The sequence below is a fragment of the Nerophis ophidion genome, linkage group LG08 (assembly GCF_033978795.1).
Source record: "Nerophis ophidion isolate RoL-2023_Sa linkage group LG08, RoL_Noph_v1.0, whole genome shotgun sequence".
NCBI classification, from domain to species: Eukaryota; Metazoa; Chordata; class Actinopteri; order Syngnathiformes; family Syngnathidae; genus Nerophis; species Nerophis ophidion.
In genome coordinates, this window is record NC_084618.1 from 35,011,119 (window position 1) to 35,031,900 (window position 20,782).

Genomic DNA, 20,782 nt, shown 5'->3' on the forward strand with positions numbered 1-20,782 from the left:
TTGGTCTTGGCCATAGTGGAGTTTGGAGTCTGACTGTTTGAGGCTGTGGACAGGTGTCTTTTGTACAGATAACCAGTTCAAACAGGTTCCATTAATACAGGTAACGAGTGGAGGACAGAAGAGCTTCTTAAATAATAAGTTACAGGTCTTTGAGAGCCAGAGATCTTCCTTGTTTGAAGAGACCAAATACTTATTTTCCACCATAATTTACAAATTCTTTAAAATTCCTACAATGTTAGTTTCAGGATTTTTTTTTTTTCACATTTTGTCTCTCACAGTTGAAGTATGATGACAATTACAGACCTCTGTCATCATTTTAAGTGGGAGAACTTGCACAATCGGTGCCTGACTAAATACTTTTTTGCCCCACTGTGTGTGTGTGTGTGTATATATATATATATATAATGTAATACTGGACTGTTGCGCATTAATTGTCTCAATAGACTTTTCCTGCTGGTCTCAACCTTGGCTTGTCTGCTTTTTTTCCTTCCAGCCCATTCCATACTGGCTCTATAAGCTACACGGACTTAATATCAACTACAACTGTGAAATCTGTGGAAACTACACCTACCGAGGACCCAAAGCCTTCCAACGACACTTTGCGGTAAATTCCAATGTTCATACTTTGTTCTTTCACAATTACAGAAACGCATTACATCCATTGTTGTCATGTGATCACGCTGATGTATAATATAGTACATACAGTATATACAACAGTCATATTAAGACCTGCTGCTTTGGCCTGGTAAAACTATATAAACTTAAAAGAAACACTTAAGTGTTTATGTAAGTGTGTGATTTTTTTTTTTTTTTAGTTATGCAGGCATGTGAAATTTCCGCGGGAACACGGATATTTGTGTTTTCAAACAAGAATTTTCGCATTGAGATATGACTTCTGCGTTTTATAATGATATATGATCCAATAAATATCAATTTAAGGGAATAATTTTCAGATACAATAAAGATGAAATATTACCATATGTATGTGTGTGTGTGTGTGTGTGTGTGTGTGTATATATATATATATATATATATATATATATATATACATAGACATTTGTGGTGTTAAATTATTATTTTTAATCACACTTTTGAATTTGGATTATTCATGATTTATCACAGGTTTGCATTATTTAAATTAACTTGGAAAAAAGTGCTTCTTTCTTAACTGAAAAGTTGTCATTTTTGTGTGTTCTGTCTAGGAATGGAGACATGCCCATGGTATGCGCTGTCTTGGAATCCCCAACACAGCTCACTTTGCCAACGTCACACAGATTGAAGATGCTGTCTCTTGTAAGTCCTGCCTTTCTTTGAAAACACGACATAGATTTTACAAGGTCTCCACGCCACATGCTCGTTAAAATGCCAAGTTTTTACAAGGTACTGCAAGATGCCACTAAGATACCCTTGCAGTCAGAAGTGTACATCAAGTGCATCCGGAAAGTATTAGTAGTAAGGTTTGGGACAATTTTGCAAATGGACTAAAAATAATAAACCAAAAGTCACAAGTATTCACAGCCGATGTCCTTCTATTTTTTTTTTTTTCTTTTTTTTTTTATTGACATCCAACATCAGACATTTCCATCTACTAAATCATATTCACACACATCACATAACCGTTGTCTGTCCTAAATGTCAAAAGTATTTTTGTTTGCCACCCACCCCCCCAAAAAAAGAAAAAGAAACAGAGATAAACAAGAACAAGGTAGTATCTACACATACATCAATTAAATCAGCAAAGAATAAATAATACATTGATAATAATAATGAACAGAAATAAAATAAAATATATACAAATACTTATATGTATATATACACATAGGGAGTAACCTTTTTTTTTTTTTTTAAACAGTACACTAATTCCCAAGATTTAAGTCAGGCTTATGAGGCGTGACATAATTGACCCAGTTTTCCCAGTATAAGTCAAATTTCTCCGATTTATAGTTAATAAAGGCAGTTATCTTCTCCATTTTATATATGTCCATTGTGGTTTCCATCCATTGCTTCAAAGTTGGGCTCTCCTGAGATATCCATTTCCTAGTGATGGTCTTTTTACAAGCCACCAGTAGGATATTCATTAAGTATTTATCTTTCTTCAGCCAATCTTGAGGAGCAAGTCCAAAAAACAAAGTTTTACTTTCAAGGGGTATTTCTCGTTTAAAAATATCCTGTAAAGCTTGGTGTATCTCTTTCCAACAGTCCCTTATGGTAGAGCAGTCCCAGAAAACATGGTAGTGGTTTGCGTTTGAATTCCCACAATTTCTCCAGCAGGCAGGGGAGTTATCATAGTGAGACTTCTGAGAGGGTGTAATAAAAAATCTGATCAAACTTTTCCAGCCAAACTCCGTCCACTTGGGTGAGCTGCTACAAGTCCATTGATATTTCTGTATTATTGTCCATTCTTCCTCCGATATAGTTATCCCTCCTTCCTTCTCCCATTTTGTTTTAATATATGAGGTTGAGTATAATTTCATATTCAACAAACACTTATACAGGCATGAAACAGTTTTATCAATAATTTCTGAATTGTAAGCTTTTGTAAACAATTCAATCCAACATATATTCGTCTTTGTGACGCTTTTCATCTTCATATTAACAAAATGACACAACTGCAGATATCGATGAAAATCTTGGTTTTCTAATATATATGTCCTTTTCATAGTTTCAAAACTAAGCATAATTTTATTTTCCATTACATTACATAAAGCTGTTATACCCTTAGATATACAGTCCTTAAATCTTGAATCTAATTTATTAGGTGCAAACTCTGTATCATAGGCACACCACTTAAGAACTGCAATATCGCTCTTGAGTTTGTGTTCCTTTATGATCTTTTTCCACACTTTAGGGGTCCATTTCACCCATGGATTATCAATGTTATTTATGTGGGCTTGTAAATTGCTATCTGCCAGAATTGCTTGTATGGGGCACTAGACTGAATATGAAGACTGACAGTGCTGTCATGTTTAAGCAAAATAATACTATCGGAGGCAAGGTAAACCCCATCCTCCTTTTTGTTTGATCAATTGTAAAGTTTTGAGACAAACTCTTGGCCTTTTACTTTGCCATATAAACCTTGATAGCATTTTGTCCCATTCATTGAATTGGTTTTGGTTAATCTCTATTGGAAGGGTTTGGAACAGGTACAGCAGTCTCGGCAGTACATTCATTTTAATGGAATCAATTCTAGAACTAAGGCTAAAAAAAGGAATTAAGTTCCATCTTGCTATATCATCTTTTATTTTTTTAAGTATGGGTAGATAATTGTATTCTGATAATTTTGTTAGATCTTTTGACAAATTAATGCCCAGATATTTAAGAGTCTGTTTGCCATTTCAGAGGGTAACTACTTCTAATTTCCCCTGGTGGGTTATAATTATATGAGAGTAGATGGGTTTTACCTATATTAATTTTATATCCTGATAATTGACCATACATTTCAAATGATTGCATTAAAATAGGGAGCGAGTATGTTGGGTGTCCAAGATAGACCAAAATGTCGTCCGCATAGCAGGCCAATTTATACTCTCTTCCTTTAATCCTAATTCCCTTAATATCTTCGTTTTGTCTGATAGACTGAGCTAATGGTTCCAGATATAATGCAAAGAGTAATGGTGACCATGCACATCCCTGTCTAGAACCCCTTTCTAGGGTAAAACTGTTTGATAAGTATCCATTGACTTTAATCCTAGCAGTAGGATTATTATACAATGCCTGTATAGTTTTAATGATTGTATCCTGAAAGCCAAATTTGTATTAAACTCTGTAAAGGAAATTCCAATTGACCGAATCGAAGGCTTTTTCAGCATCCACACTTATAACAACTGCTTCGATGTTTTTTCTTTGTATATGATCCATAATATGTAGTGTCTTTCTTATATTGTCTTGTGTTTGCCGTTGATGTATGAAACCTGTTTGATCATTATGTATTAGCATAGGTAAGAAATCTTCTAATCGTTTGGCCATAATGGAAGTAAATAGTTTATAATCTACATTGAGAACCAATATTGGCCTGTACGAACCACATTCGATTCTATCCTTGCCTTCTTTTGGTATAGCTGAAATAATTGCCTCCCTCCAACTAGGTGGCGTATGTGCCTTTTTTAAGACCCAATTCAATGTGGGGAGTAAGACAGGTATTAATTCATTTTTAAATTCCTTATACCACTCTGCCGTGTAACCGTCTGATCCTGGCGATTTACTTAATTTAAGCCTACTAATGGCAACTTTTAATTCATTTTCGGTTATATCTGCAGACATTGTTTTATTTTGTTTTTCATCTAAAATAGGTAAATTCAGGGAATTCAGGAAGCTTTCGATTTGAGTTATGCTCCTACTAGAGACCTCGGAGTATAAAGTTTTATAAAAATGTTCAAGGCTTCCTGAATTTCCTTTGGTTTAGTTTTTATCCCTCTTGTTCTTGGATCCCTGATTTTATAAATAGTGTTTTCCGCTATCTTTTTTTTTAGTTTCCAGGCCAATATTTTCATAGACTTAGAACCACTTTCATAGTGTCTCTGTTTCAGAAATATTAGATTTTTTTTTATTTCTCGTGTGGCCAAACTGTTCATTTCATTCGTAATATTTCCTATTTCCCTTAATGTATCTTGTGCCAAATCTAATTTGTGTCTTCTTTCTAATTCTTTTAGTCTTTTTTTAAAGTCATCTGATTTTGTATTCTCGTTTTTTTTCTTAAATGAAGATATTGCTATAATTTTCCCTCTTAAAACAGCCTTCAAGGTGTCCCATAAGATGGGAGGCGAAACCTCTCCTGTGTCATTGAACTCTAAGAAAAGACTAATTTCAGATTGAATTTGTGTTTTAAAGGGTAGGTCATTCAGCAGACTTGAGTTTAATTTCCATGTATTATTTTTTGCCCTCAAATTAAAGTCAATAGATAGGTATATAGGTGCATGGTCACTCAGATCTATCGTCCCAATTTCACAAGTACATATTTTATCTTTATCCTTCCCAAATGTTAGAAAATAGTGTATTCTTGTATAAAGACTGTGCGGAGCGGAGAAATAAGTATAGTCCCTTCTGTCTGGGAAAAGGTCTCGCCATATGTCAATTAAACCTACTTCATCAAAAAGTGTGTTTACTTTCTTATAAAGGGGTTTAACGTTATGTATTTTTATGCTAGATTAGTCCAATTTTGGCTGTAAATAGATATTTAAATCCCCACCACAAATCAGAAAACCTTCGGTTTCCGTTACCATAATATTGGTGATTTTTTGGAAGAAGTTACTATCACTCCCAGGTGGTGCATAAACATTCAATAAGGTAATTGGGTTCCCATCTATCTTTCCCTTTACTAAAATAAATCTACCCTCTTTATCACGAATTTCCAGTACTTTTTCAAAATTTACCTTTTTTGAGATGAGAATAGCAACTCCTCTCCTATGTCCTAATTTGTATGACGAAAAAAATAGGCGAGTGAAGCCCATTCTCTTTAATGTGACATGTTCCTTGTCAGTCAAATGGGTCTCCTGTAAATATACTATGTGGGCTTGTTCTGTCCTCACCTTCGATAAGATTTTACTGCGTTTAATTGGGTTCAATAGCCCATTAACATTGAACGACACACATTTTACTCTGTCACTAGCCATATGTGTTTAGTTGTAAGTGTACCAAAAAATATTCAAAATATAACCTAGCAAGTCTACTCCCATAACGAAAACAATTGAAATAACATGAATAAAACAAAGCAAAATAACCAAGGCAGAATAAACAAAAAAAAACGGAGAAAAAGGAAAAATGTAGTTCCAAGGCAGGGGTCTCTAATAAATGACCCTTGGTTAGGCTAGATAAAGCATCTAGCTGTGGGGGAAATCCTCTCCCACCTATGGGCAGAGGGCCCCCATCATGGCGCTCAATAGAGAGGGGAAAAAAATCTATATTCATTACATAGATGCATCCCTCATTTGTATATATTTCTCATCTATCCATCCATCCATCCATTTTCTACCGCTTATTCCCTTTTGGGGTCGCGGGGGGCGCTGGCGCCTATCTCAGCTACAATCGGGCGGAAGGCGGGGTACACCCTGGACAAGTCGCCACCTCATCGCATTTCTCATCTAATTGGGGTTATTATATATAGCACAAATGTCTTGGGGTGAATTTAAAGTCACCTGTTTGAGTTCTGTTCATCTTACCAGTACTTTAAAAAGTCAGTCAAGATTAACAGGTCCTCCGGAGAAGACGATGTTTGTCTTCTGAAAACTTGCAGTCTCTCCCTGATGCTTTTTTCTCTGGCTCCTCACCTGTCCCCTCCCGGCTCCTTCCTCCCGTGGTCTCCCAGGCGAAACGGGACAGCTGATCCAGCAGGCAGTCCCTCGGCGTAATCACGCTGACTGGCAGTCCTCTGTCCTTCATGTCTCTTGTCGCCTCCTCTGCTGTCCGGTACAACTGCGTGCCGTTCTCATAAAATACTCGTAGTTTGGCCGGGAACGGAGTCTTGAAGCGAATATTTCTTTGCTTTAACACTCGCTTCGCTTCAGTATATTCTTTCCTCTTTTGAAGGACTGCTTGGGGGTAATCTTGATCAAAATATATTAGTCTCCCATTCAGGAAAATTTTCTTCTTTCCCCAGGCTTTGCGCATGACCTCTTCTTTCATTCTGTTGCGGAGGAATTTGACTACTATTGACCGCGGCTTGTCTTCTCTGTCCCCGGTGGGTCTTGGCGCCAGCGTGCGGTGCGCTCTTTCAATGTCGAGTTGCGTAGTTACGGGAATCTCCAAGATGTCACGCAGCAGTTTTTCCACAAACTCTGGCATAGACGGTCCCTCGACTCCTTCGGGCACGTTGTATGTCCTCAAGTTCTCGCGTCGGGATCTCCCGTCATAATCGAGTAGTTTGTTTTCTTGCAGATTAATGACTTTTATCATTTTGTTCAACACGTCCTCCACCTTTTCGATTCGCTCCTCTGTGTCTGTTATTTGTTGTTTAATGTTGGTGAGCTCGAATTTTATATCGTTCAACTGTTCTTTTATGTCTTCTCGGAAATCCCGAATCGCCTCCAGAACTTGGGCTAAACCTTCGGCGTCCGCCTCCTTCGAGCGAAGGTTAGCATTAGCACCGCCATCTTGTAGCTTTACAGGTGAGCTGTTCGCGGATACATGGCTTTCCTCATTTACGGACTCTGTAGCGACATTTCCTCGATTTCCTCTGGTTTTCCCCATCCTTGCCCCTTTTGTTTGTTCAGAGAGTACCTGAAAATTTGGCATTTTACAGTGTCACGGGGCGAAATAACTTTTCTCACGAGGGAGATGTTACTCTAGGCTGCCATTTGGCTTGATGACGTCACCGGAACCCCGCCGATGTCCTTCTAGAACGGAGGTAGCCAACTTGTCAATCGCAATCTACCGGTCGATCTTTGGGACCCTACCAGTCGATTTGTGAAAATATTAGGAAAAAAATGTATTAATATGACATCAGTACGTGACAACCCCCATTTGGGGAGTGACCAACAAACCCGCAATCAGGCAAACATTTTAACACCTGACCAACAAACCCGCAATCGGGCAAACATTTTAATACCTGAACACGCATATATTTGCCTATCCCTCTTCAGCCTCTAATCTCGCGGCTCTCGACACTGCTGCTCCTATAAAAAAATATATATATATACACCTTTTTTTTACCGTATTTTTTGGATTATAAATCGAGTATACGTCGCGCCGGCTGAAAATGCATAATAAAGAAGCACTGGAGTATAAGTCGCATTTTTGGGGGAAATTTATTTGATAAAATCCAACACCAAGAATAGACATTTGAAAGGCAATTTAAAATAAATAAAGAGTAAAGAACAACAGGCTGAATAAGTGTACGTTATATGACGCATAAATAACCAACTGAGAAGGTGCCTGCTATGTTAACATAACATATTATGGTAAGAGTCATTCAAATAACTATAACATATAGAACATACTATATGTTTACCAAACAATCTGTCACTCCTAATCGATAAATCCTATGAAATCTTCTTCCTCGATGTCGCTTCTAAACAACTAAAGTACCAATGATTGTAACACACACACTAGGTGTGGCGAAATTTGTCCTCTGCATTTGACCCATCCCCCTGTTCACCTCCTAAGAGGTGAGGGTAGCAGTGGGCAGCAGCGGTGCCTGCCAACTCCAAAGGTATGCGCCGGTTCCTCTTGTCGTTTTCTGCTGCATATTTCACTACGTCCAGCTTGTAATCTGCAGTGCATGATTTCCTTTTCGGTGCCATTTTTGTTCAGCCCTTATCATTTTTTATAAGTTACCGCCAACAATGAAATGATCCATTTTAATAGCATATAGCAGTTAGCATCCCATGATCCATAATGCACTTCTGCCATGACCCTCCCCCGCCAAATTCTTATTGGCTGACGTGTGTGTGACGATTGCTGACATTTTCTTCGTCTCTTCCGCAAATTAGATAAATAATATTATTTGATATTTTACGGTAATGTGTTAAAAATTTCACACATAAGTCGCTCCGGAGTATATGTCACAACTCCGACCAAACTATGAAAAAAACTGCGACTTATAGTCCGAAAAATACGGTATATATCATATATGTGTATATATATGATATATACAGTACAGGCCAAAATTTTGTAGACACCGTATGCTCATTATATGTATTAGCTTTATTTTCATGACAATTTACATTGTAGATTGTCACTGAAAGCATCAAAATTATAAATGAACACGTGGAGTTATGTACTTAACAAAAAAAGGTGAAATAACTGAAGACATGTTTTATATTCTAGTTTCTTCAAAATAGCCCCCCTTCGCTCTGATTACTGCTTTGCACACTCTTGGCACTCTGTCGTTGAGCTTCAAGCACACCTGTGAATTGAAAACTATTTCAGGTGACTACCTCTTGAAGCTCAGCCCCTGCAAAAACTAGTTAAAAAAAGTTCAGCTCAGTGACTTTTCAGATTGTAGTCTTTAGAAGCTGGAGTGGTTTAACAAAAAAAAAAGTTTGACTTGGCTGAAGTCTTTTGGCTGGACAGTGGAGCACCTGACTAGTTTCAAAGTGTTGTAGGACTGATAATTCAGGAAATTCCACTTTGCTATCATACTTTTTGTGCACTGCAGATGTATAGTTTGCATGAAAAGAATGTTGGACTAACTTGACCTAATGTTCACCAACGTTAGTGTGGGCGAAGCTGAAGTCCCAAAAGGCTTTGGAGCGTTGGCAGCCTGACACAGAGGTACGTTTGTAGCACAACACAACAAGGATGTTATAACACAGTAATCCTGAACATCCTTCTTTGTGTATTTTCTAGGAAGAATATGAAGACTCAAGCGGAAATGTAGTGAACAAGAAGACCTACGAAGATCTGAAGAGACAAGGCTTGCTGTAGATAAGCTAATAAAGTGCACCTTTTCATTCAGTGCAAAAACCTATTTGACCGTTTTGTGACGCTTTGTTGTATTCTTAACAGGTTTCATATTAACAGTCTTCAACCCCCTTTTTAAAAATCAATGTAAAATGTTCTTTTTTGATTTGCACAATAAAAAAAATTCCCGGGCCACCAGTTATGTTTTTTTTATCTTGTTTTAATACAATTATAAGTGCATGCTCGGTAAATGTGCAGTATTTAAACAGAAAAAGATAGCAACAAACAAGGCCAAACCTCTTATACACGCACTGTATGTAGGCCCCACAGTCTCTCGGAGCCTTTTTTTTCATGAAAAATGTCAATAATTAAATTACATGGCACTTATTTTGTGATTTTATCACAAATGCATTTTTTGCTGCTTTCAGCTTCACTGATAATATAATAAATTATCCCCAAAGTCACACAGGCTCCTGTGGCGCTGTGCTCGTGCTTGTCCTTGTAAGGCAGTGGTACTGGGATCAAATCCCGATCAGAAGTAAATTGTTTTAATGATGTTACATTTATTTTGCACGAAAAAAAAATATTTTTAACAATTTATTTACAATTAATTTGTTTTAGTGCAAAACATCAATTTGAATAAATTAACACAAGATTGATTAAAAAAACAATTGTTTCACATAAATAAAATGTGGTGAAAAAATTGTAAAGGGGGGGGCTCAAAATACAATTCTGCTTAAGACCCCTGTTTAGCCTGGGACGGCTCTATTGCTTGTATTCCCTCACTTCTTCCTGGAAGTGAAACCCAGTGGTGGTCAACCAAGCTAAGATGGCTGTAGTACAGCAAGCAGTGCACAAACGCAAGATACAAAAAGCAGATACAAGCAAAAAATCGAACTATGCAATGGAATAGATCCCTACATCAAAAGTTTTGTCGAGTGATATCAAGGATTATCCTTCGGGCGCATTCCCAGACATATCTAACTATCTGGTGCTCCAGACATGATTCTATACAAACAAAACCGATGAAAATTTGGAAATGCATTGAGGTTTAGGAGCCCATTGGTCAAGGAAATGGGTATCAAGACTCTCCCGGATAAATATGCATTGTTTTTGCTCTGGTGAGGTCGCATTACATGATTTACCTTTGCATCAACTACCATGTTTTTTGTTGCTGTTGCACGTGCTGTCTACGAGTATGCGTTGCTTTCCCTGTCTTTATCAAGGCAAGGCAATTGGATTTGTAGAGCACAATTCGTTCACAGGGTAATTCAAAGTGCGATACAGATAAAGAAGTTAAAATAATACATATTAAAATCAGAAAATACAATCATAATTAAACTATTCAGACAAAATACTTTTAGTTGTTGTTGGATTTGAACATTGCCAACGATGAGGCCCGTCTCACATCTTCAGATGACTATTCCAGATTTTAGGAGCATAAAACTGCAACACAGTTTCACCATGTTTGGTCCTGACTCTGGGCACCAGCGGGAGACCACTCCCTGAGGTTCTTAGAGCTCGAGATGGTTCATATGGCTCTAACATGTCAGATATGTACTTTGCTACAAGGCAATGAAAATACTTGTACACAAGGAGAGTTGTTCTAAAGCAGGGGTCACCAACGCGGTGCCCGCGGGCACCAGGTAACCCGTAAGGACCAGATGACTCGCCCGCTGGCCTGTTCTAAAAATAGCTCAAATAGCAGCACTTACCAGTGAGCTGCCTCTATTTTTTTATTTTATTTATTTACTAGCAAGCTGGTCTCGCTTTGCTCGACATTTTTAATTCTAAGAGAGACAAAACTCAAATAGAATTTTAAAATCCAAGAAAATATTTTAAAGACTTGGTCTTCACTTGTTTAAATAAATTCATTTATTTTTTTTACTTTGCTTCTTAGAACTTTCAGAAACACAATTTTAGAGAAAAAATAAAACCTTAAAAATGATTTTAGGATTTTTAAACAGATATACCCTTTTACCTTTTAAATTCCTTCCTCTTCTTTCCTGACAATTTAAAATTTAAAGCCCACAAGGCTGCACCAAACTTTTGGTGCCTTGTTGACACAGAAAAGTACAGTGGTGTATGCACAGCAGCTATGAAGGTTGCAAGCCTGTTTGGTTCAACTAATCTTTGTGAATCAGCCTTTTCTGACATGAACTTCATCCAGAACAAACACAGAACACGCCTCACTGATGCACATCTGCAAGATTCACTCAGAGTTGCAGTGTCAAGTTAAACACCAGAGTACAACACACTAGTTAACAGCAATGCCAGGCTTCCCACGAACTGACAAAGAAACAGATAACAGATTTGGTGTCCAGTTCAAAGTGTGACATCATTTATTTAAAAATTTAAGGGTTGACTTTTGTATTTTACATGAGTTATTATTTGTACAAACATGGTGCAAAGTAATTCATGATTTGTTAAAAATTGTTAGTGGCTAACTAGTTAAAAAGGGATATTGTGATTTCACTAGACTCTCTTAGAAGTGATCATTTGAAAATATTCAATTTGAAAAATGTGCACTTAGAGAAAATATAAAAATAAAGTGTTGCATATTAATATTTATCTGTTTCTATATATATTCATTGTGAGAAATCATTAAGATGATTAGTGTTTCCACAAAGATAAATATAATTAATTATTAATAATCAAATATATTTAAAGGTAAATTGAGCAAATTGGCCTGCGATGAGGTGGCGACTTGTCCAGGGTGTGCGCCGCCTTCCGCCCGATTGTAGCTGAGATAGGCACCAGCGCCCCCCGTGACCCCAAAGGGAATAAGCGGTAGAAATGGATGGATGGATGAGCAAATTTGGCTATTTCTGGCAATTTATTTAAGTGTGTATCAAACTGGTATTTGGCATCAATTCCTCTGATTTTGGCAATGTTTTTCAGGTGGTAGATGCTCTGCTTGTCACTGGGCTGCCTTCTAAATGACCTTCCTCAGATTTTCTGTGCTTCTTTGTAGCTTTGTGGGTCTCCAGCTCTAGGCAGTATCCCGCGTCTTGAGTTGGGTCTTCACTTTGATGTTGAGCCATGGTTTCTGGTTGAGGAACACTTTAACAGTTCACGTTTCTGTCACATTCTCAGGGGAAAAAAATTATGTAATCCAGAACTGTAGATGTGTGTCCCCTCTGCAAAAAAAAACAAATTAGTGACATCAAAACAGTCCTTCAGGGCTGAGGTGGCTTCTCAGTCCACACTTTGACGGACTTTGTAGCTGTTTTTTGTTGGCACATCAGCGGTTTGTGCGCAGGGATCAGGGAGAGAGAGACAGGTGGTCAGAGAGACCCAGATGAGGCAGAGGGCTGGCTTTGTGAGCGTTACAGATTTTGCAGTAGACTTGGTCTATAGTGTTCTTCTCTATCCATCCATCTATTTTCTATCGCTTGTCCCTTTTTGGGGGGGGGGGGCGAGGGGTGCTGGAGCCTATCTCAGCTGCATCCGGGCGTAAGGCGGGGTACACCCTGGACAAGTGGCCACCTCATCACAGGGCCAACACAGATAGACAGAATTCACACTCACATTCACACACTAGGGACATTTAGTTTTGTCAATCAACCTATCCCCAGGTGCATGTCTTTGGAGGTGGGAGTAAGCCAGAATACCCGGAGGAAACCAACGCAGTCACGGGGAGAACATGCAAACTCCACACAGAAAGATCCCAGGCCAGGATTGGTTTTTGGACTACTTAGGACCTTCATATTGTGAGGCACATGCTTCTCTATGGTGGGGGAATTCACATATTTGTGGAATTGTGGGGTCTGCCTGCATAGATAAATGCTGGTTGATGGACAATGATAGAAAATCCATGGCTACTTTAGCATTGGCTTAAGGAGGCACGTAGACTGCAATAAATATGAGCCACACTAAAAAGCCGTTCCTACAGCGTTTCATATAGAGAAAAGTAGCAGCATTGAGTCAATGTTGTTGATTTATAGATAAACTTCTTAACAAGAAACCTTGGCGTTTTTAGCACCACGCTCTGATCAACTGACCTAAATGGCCACAAACTCATAAAATATCCTTACTTTTTCTATTCAAATTATTTTGGTATGTATTTAGATTTTAACATGACAAGGGGTTCCTCAATAATTATTCAGTTTTGTTTTACACAAACTAAGATCCAAAGTGCTTTGGCAGTTTTTGTCAGTTTGTCAAGTATACAAGTCACACTAAAAATCCATTCCTGCAGTGTTTTATATAGAGGAAAGAAATAACTCGAGTCAATGTTGCTGATCTACTGATAAACTTCTTAACAATAAACCAGTGGCCTGTATGAATGTGTGACCATGGCGTTATTAGCACCATGCTCAGACCAACTGAGCTCATCAGCCAAACGCTTCCTAAATTTCCTTACATTTTTAACTCAAACTATTTGGGTATTTAGCTTTGAACAAGACATTGAGTTTCTCGGAAAAACAAATCTGTTTTGGTGTACTCAAACTAGGATCCAAAGAGCTTTAGCAGCTTTTGTCAAGTACATGTCACACTAAAAAGCCATTCCTACAGTGTTTTATATAGAGTAAGTAGCATTGAGCCAATGTTGTCGATCTGTGACCTTGGCGTTACTAGCTCCGCACTCTGACAAACTGAGCTAACCAGCCACATACCTTAACAATTTCCTTACGTATTCAACTCCAAGGTTTTTGGTATTTAGACTTGAACAAGACATTGTGTTCCTAGGAAAAACATTGTTTTTGTCTACTCAAACTAAGATCCAATGTGCTTAAGCAGTTTTTGTTAGTTTGTCAAGTATGAGTCACAGAAAAAAAATCCATTCTTATAGTGATTTATATAGAGAAAGTAGCTTTGAGTCATGGTTGTTGATCTATAGTTAAACCTATCTCAAGAGAAACCAGTGGCCTGTACAGCGGTTGAACACATGACCTTGGCGTTAACACCACACTCTGACCAACTAAGCTAACCAGCCACAAAGTTCCTAACTTTCCTTACATTTTTAACCCAAATTATTATGGTGTTTAGACTTTAACAAGACATTGAGTTCCAATAAGAAAAATCTGTTTTGGTTTACTCGAACTAAGATCCAAAGGGCTTTAGGAGCTTTTGTTAAGTAAGAGTCACACTTAAAAGCCATTCCTACAGTGTTTTAAATAGACAAAATAGAATTGAGCCAATGTTGTCAATTGATGGTTAAACTTCTTAACAAGAAACCTGTGACCTTGACGTTATTAGCTTTGCACTCTGACCAACTGAGCTAACCGACCACAATTTCTAGTGATTTCCTTACGTATTCAACTAAAGTTTTTTTGGTATTTAGATTTTAACAAGACATTGAGTTCTTAGGGAGATATATTTTGTTTTTGTCTACCCAAACAAAGATCCAAAGTGCTTTGGCAGTTTTTGTCAGTTTGCCAAGTCACACTAAAAAGCCATTCCTACAGTGTTTTAAAAAGAGAAAGTAGCACTGAGTCAATTCTGTTGATCTATAGTTAAACCTATCTAAAGAGAAACCAGTGGCCTGTACAGCAGTTGAACCCATGACTTTGGCATTATTAACATCATGCTCTGACCAATTCAGGTAACCGGCCACAAAGTCTTAAAATGACCTTACATTTTATATTCAGATTATTTTGGTATGTATTTAGATTTGAACATGACAATGAGTTTGGAAAAAAATTATTCAGTTTTTGTCTACTCGAACTAAGATCCAAAACGCTTTGGCAATTTTTGACGGTTTGTCAAGTACGAGTCAAACTAAAAAAACGTTCCTACAGTGTTTCATATAGAGAGAATAAATAGCATAGAGTCAAAGTTGAAAATCGGCAGATTAACTCCTTAAGAAAGTATGGGGGTTGAACCCTTGACCTTGGCGTTCATAGGTCCACGCTTTGACCAACTGAGCTAACTTGGTATTCAAATCCGAAGAAGACATTGAGTTCCGAGGAAAAAAAAACTGTTTTAGTCTACTCAAAGTAAGATCCAAAGTGCTTTAGCAGTTTTTCTCAGTTTGTCAAGTACGAGTCACACTAAAATCCATTTGTGTTTTATATAGAGAAAGTAGCATTGAGTCAATGTTGTTAATCTATAGCTAAACCTTTTCAAAGGGAAACTAGTGACCTGTATGGGGGTTGAACCAGCCATAAACTCTTAGAATTTCCTTACATTTTCAATTCAAATTATTTTGATATATATTTAGATTTGAACATGACAATGAGTTCCAAAAAATATTTTGTTTTTGTCTACTCGAACTAAGATCCAAAACACTTTGGCAGTTTTTGGCATTTTGTCATGTATGCGTCACACTAAAAAGCCCTTCCTCCAGTGTTTTATATAGAGAAAGTAAATAACATCCAATTACGCTCGTTGATTTGTAGATAACCTTCTCAACAACAAACCAGTGGCCTTTACTGGGGTCGAACCTATGACGATGGCTATCAGCACCACGCTGTGACCAACTGAGCTAACCGGCCACAGCGTTAATAAATGTCCTCACATTTTCAACTCAAATTATTGTGGTATTTTGATTTGAACAGGACATTGAGTTCTTAGGTAAAATATACTCTGTCTTGGTCTACTAAAACTAAGATCTAAAGGGCTTTTGCAGTTTTTGTCAGTTTGTCAAGTACGAGTCACACTAAAAAAACATTTCTACAGTGTTTTAAATGAAAAAAGTGGCTTTGAGTCAATATTGTTGATCTATAGTTAAACCTATCTAAAGAGAAACCAATGGCTTGTACGGGGGTTGAACCCATGACCTTGGCTTTATTATTACCACGCTCTGACCAACTGAGCTAACCGGCCTCAAACATTGAACATGTCCTTACATTTTCAACTCAAATTATTTTGGTATTTAGATTTGAACAAGACATTGAGTTCTTAAGGAAAGAAAATCTGTTTTAGTCTACTCATTACCATGAATTGATTTACATGGACCCAGACTTAAACAAGTTAAAAATCTTATTCAGGTGTTACCATTTAGTGGTTAATTGTACGGAATAACTCAATATGTACTGTAATGTGCAATATACCAATAAAAGTTTCAATCAATCAAACTAAGGTCTAAACTGCTTTTTAAGTTTTTGTCAGTTTTTTCAAGTACGAGTGACACTAAAAATCCCATAACCCATAACCCATGACCTTGGCATTATGAGCACCACGCGCTGACCAACTGAGCTAACCGGCCACAGTTTCCACAATTTCTTTACATTTTTAAGTCAAATTATTTTGGTATTTAGATTTGAACAAGACATTGAGTTTATAAGGGAAATAAATCTGTTTTGGTCTACTTAAACTAAGATCCAAAGGGCTTTTGCAGTTTTTGTCAGTTTGTCAAGGACAATTGGCACTAATATTCCATTCTTACAGTGTTTCAAAGACAGAAAGCATCATTGAGTTAATGTTGTTAATTTATAGTTATACCTCTTCAAAGGTAAACCAGTGGCCTATTTGTAGGCCATGACCTTGATGTTACTAGCACCAAACTCTGACCGACTGGGCTAACCTGCCACAAACTCATAAAATTGACCTTTCTTTTTCAATTCAATTAATTTTAGCATGTATTTAGATTTGAACATGACAATAATTTCTAATACAAATATTCCATTTTGGTCTACTCAAACTAAGATCAAAATGGCTTTGGCAATTTTTGCCAGTTTGTCAAGTACGAGTTGGACTAAAAAGCCTATGGTGTTTCATATAGAGAAAATAAATGTTATTGAGTCAATCCATAGACACATTTATTGACAAGAAACCAGTGGCCTGTATGTGGGTTGAACCTGTGACCTTGACATTATTAACACCACGCTCGGCCCAACTGAGCTTACCGGTCACAAACTTGCTTAATTCTCTTACGTTTTCAACTCAAATTATTGTGGTATTTAGATTTGAAAAGGACACTGAGTTCTTGTGGAAAATAGATTCTGTTTTGGTCTACTAAAACTAAGATCTAAAGGGCTTTTGCATTTTTTGTCACTTTGTCAAGTACGAGTCACACTAAAAAACATTTCTACAGTGTTTTAAATGAAGAAAGTGGCATTGAGTCAATATAGTTGATCTGTAGTTAAACTAATTGACTGTATGGGGGTTGAACCCATGACCTTTGGATTATTTGCAACAGGCTCTGACCAACTGAGCTAACCGACCACAACGTTAATACATGTCCTTACATTTTCAACTCAAATGAATTTAGTTTTTAGATTTTAACCAACATTGAGTTTTTAGGGAACTACACATTACCATGAATTGATTTACGTGGACCCCAACTTAAACAAATTGAAAACTTATTTGGGTGTTACCATTGAGTGATGAATTGTACGGAATATGTACTGTACTGTGCAATCTATTAATACAATTTTCAATCAATCAAATTATGATCCAAACGGCTTTTGCAGTTCTGTCAAGTACAAGTGACACTAAAAATCAGATTCTACAGTGTTTTATAGACAGAAAGCAACATTGAGTAATTAATCTAAAGTTAAATCTCTTTAAAGGGAAACCAGTGGCCTGTATGGGGGTTGATCCCATGACCTTGGCATTATTAGCACCACGCTCTGACCAACTGAGCTAACTGGCCGCAATCTTTTATCATCCATCCATCCTTTTTCTACCGCTTGTCCCTTTTTGAATGGCGGGGGGCCGCTGGAGCCTATCTCAGCTGCATTCGGACGGTACACTCTGGACAAGTCGCCACCTCATCACAGGGCCAACACAGATAAACCGACATTCGCACTCACATTCACACACTCGGGCCAATTTAGTGTTGCCTATTCACTTATCCCCAGGTGCATGTCTTTGGAGGTGGGAGGAAGCCGAAGTACCCGGAGAGAATCCACTCAGTCACGGGGAGAACATGCAAACTCCACACAGAAAGATCCCGTGCCCGGGATTGAACTCAGGACTACTCAGGATCTTTGAATTGTGAGGCAGATTGATTGATTGATTGAAACTTTTATTAGTAGATTGAACACATTCATTACATATTCCATACAATTGACCACTAAATGGTAACACCCGAATACGTTTTTTAACTTGTTTAAGTCGGGGTCCACATAAATCAATTCATGGTAGAAATATATACCATCAGCATAATACAGTAATCACACAGGTTAATCATCATAGTATATACATGGAATTATTCATAATCCGGGGGGTGGGATGAGGAGGGTTTGGTTGATATCAACACTTCAGTCATCAACAATTGCATCATCAGAGAAATGGACATTTATACACTGTAGGTCTGACTAAGTAGGATATGTACAGCGAGCAGAGAACATACTGAGTTCAGATAGCATAAGAACAAGTATATACATTAGAAATACATTTGATTATTTACATTTGATTGTTTACAATCCGGGAAGATGGGATGTGAAGGGGGTAAGGTGTTAGTAAAGGGTTGAAGTTGCCTGGAGGTGTTGTTTTAGAGCGGTTTTGAAGGAGGATAGAGATGCACTTACTTTTACACCTGTTGGGAGTGCATTCCACATTGATGTGGCATAGAAAGAGAATGAGTTTAGACATTTGTTGGATCGGAATCTGGGTTTAACCTGGTTTGTGGAGCTCCCCCTGGTCTTATGGTTATGGCGGTCATTTACATTAAGGAAGTAGTTTGACATGTACTTCTGTATCAGGGTAGTGTAGTGGATTTTATAGACTAGGCTCAGTGCAAGTTGATTTACTCTGAGCCAGCCCACTTTGGAGAAGATGCACTAAATTCTCTGCCACCGTGCTTAACATATTCTTACATTTTCAATTCATATTATTTTGGTATTTAGATTTGAACAAGACATTAGGTTCCTAGAAAAAAAATCTGTTTTGGTCTACTCAAACTACGATCCAAAGTGCTTTGACAGTTTTTGTCAGTTTGTCAAGTACGAGTCACACTAAAATCCATTCCTACAGTGTTTTATAGACAGAAAGTAGCATTGGTCATAGTAGTTTATTTATAGTTAAATCTCTTTAAAAGCAAACTTGTGGCCCGTATGGGGGTTGAACCCATGACCTTAGCGTTATTAGCACCACACTCTGACCAACTGAGCTAACCGGCCACATACCCTTGAAATTTCGTTACATATTAAACTCAAATTATTTTGGTACTTAGATTAGAACAATACTTTGACTTCTTAGATAAAATATATTCTGTTTTGGTGTACTCAAACTAAGATCTAAAGGGCTTTTGTAGTTTTTGTCAGTTTTTCAAGTACGAGTCACACTAAAAATCAATTTCTACAGTGTTTTTTTGTATGAAGAAAGTAGCATTGAGTCAATGTTGTTGATCTATAGTTAAACCTATCAAAAGAGAAACCAGTGGCCTGTACAGCGGTTGAACCCATGATCTTGGCATTATTAGGACCACGCTCTGACCAATTGAGATAACCCGCCACAAACTCTTACAATGAACTTACATTATCAATTCAAATTATTTTGGTATGTATTTAGATTTGAACATGACAATAAGTTCCGAAAAAAGTTGGTCTGTTTTTGTTCGAACTAAGATCAAAAACGCTTTTGCAGTTTTAGGCATTTTGTCAAGTACGAGTTACACTAAAAAGCCTTTCCTACAGTTTTTATATAGAGAAAAGAAATAGCATTGAGTCAATCTATAGATAAACTTCTTAACAAGAAAACAGTGACCCGTATGGGGGTTGAAACCGTGACCTTGGCGTTATCAGCACCACGCTATGGCCAGCTGAGCTAACATACTCTTTGAATTGCCTTACATCTTCAACTGAAATTATTTTGGTATTTAGATTTGAACAGGACATTGACTTCTTAGGTAAAATCAATTCTGTTTTGGTATACTCAAACTATGATCTAAAGGGTTTTTGTAGTTTTTGTCAGTTTTTCAAGTACGAGTCACACTAAAAATCCATTTCTCCAGTGTTTTATATGAAGAAAGTAGCATTGAGTCAATATTGTTGATCTATAGTTAAACCTATTTAAAGAGAAACCAGTGGCCCGTACAGGGGTTGAAGCCATGACCTTGGCATTATTAGCGCCACGTTTTGACTAGCCGGCCACAAACTGCCTAAGTTTCCTTACATTTTCATTTCAAGTTATTTTGGTATTTAGATATGAACAAGACATTGAGTTCCTAGGAAAAAAAATTGTTTTGGTCTATTCAAACTAAGATACAAAGTGCTTTTGTAAGTTTGTCAAGTACGAGTCACACTGAAAAGCCCTTCCTACAGTGTTTTGTAGACGGAAAGTATCATTGAGTCAATGTTGTTCATCTATACTTTAACCTCTTCAAAGGGAAACCAGTGGCCTGTGTAGGGGTTGAGCCCATGACCCTGGGCGTTATTAGCACCATGCTCTGACCAACTGAGCTAACAGGCCTCAAACCTTTTGAATGTCTTTACATTTCAATTCAAATTATTTTGGTGTATATTGAAATTTGAACATGACAATGAGTTCCAAAAAAAACATTTTGTTAATGTCTACTCGAACTAAGATCCAAAACACTTTGACAGTTTTTGGG

At 37.4% G+C, this 20,782-nt stretch overlaps 1 protein-coding gene and 2 non-coding genes across 4 annotated transcripts in view; 1 reads left to right on the forward strand and 2 right to left on the reverse strand.

Annotated features, from left to right (window-relative positions):
- The window catches only part of sf3a3 (splicing factor 3a, subunit 3), a 55,463-nt gene extending 45,929 nt beyond the window's left edge, over positions 1 to 9,534 (forward strand). For both annotated transcript variants that reach the window (XM_061908386.1, XM_061908385.1), the window contains 4 exons: positions 494 to 604; positions 1,203 to 1,293; positions 9,152 to 9,207; positions 9,283 to 9,534. In XM_061908386.1, coding sequence (XP_061764370.1) covers positions 494 to 604; positions 1,203 to 1,293; positions 9,152 to 9,207; positions 9,283 to 9,360 — 336 coding nt within the window. In that variant the 3' untranslated portion in view covers positions 9,361 to 9,534. The remainder of the gene's footprint in view (positions 1 to 493; positions 605 to 1,202; positions 1,294 to 9,151; positions 9,208 to 9,282) is intronic.
- Positions 9,535 to 17,804: 8,270 nt separating this feature from the next.
- On the reverse strand, positions 17,805 to 17,878 carry trnai-aau (transfer RNA isoleucine (anticodon AAU)). The gene has a single exon. It is a non-coding gene; the product is annotated as a tRNA-Ile (tRNA).
- A 1,397-nt stretch (positions 17,879 to 19,275) lies between these two features.
- trnai-aau (transfer RNA isoleucine (anticodon AAU)) lies at positions 19,276 to 19,349 on the reverse strand. The gene has a single exon. It is a non-coding gene; the product is annotated as a tRNA-Ile (tRNA).
- Between the last annotated feature and the right edge of the window lie 1,433 nt (positions 19,350 to 20,782).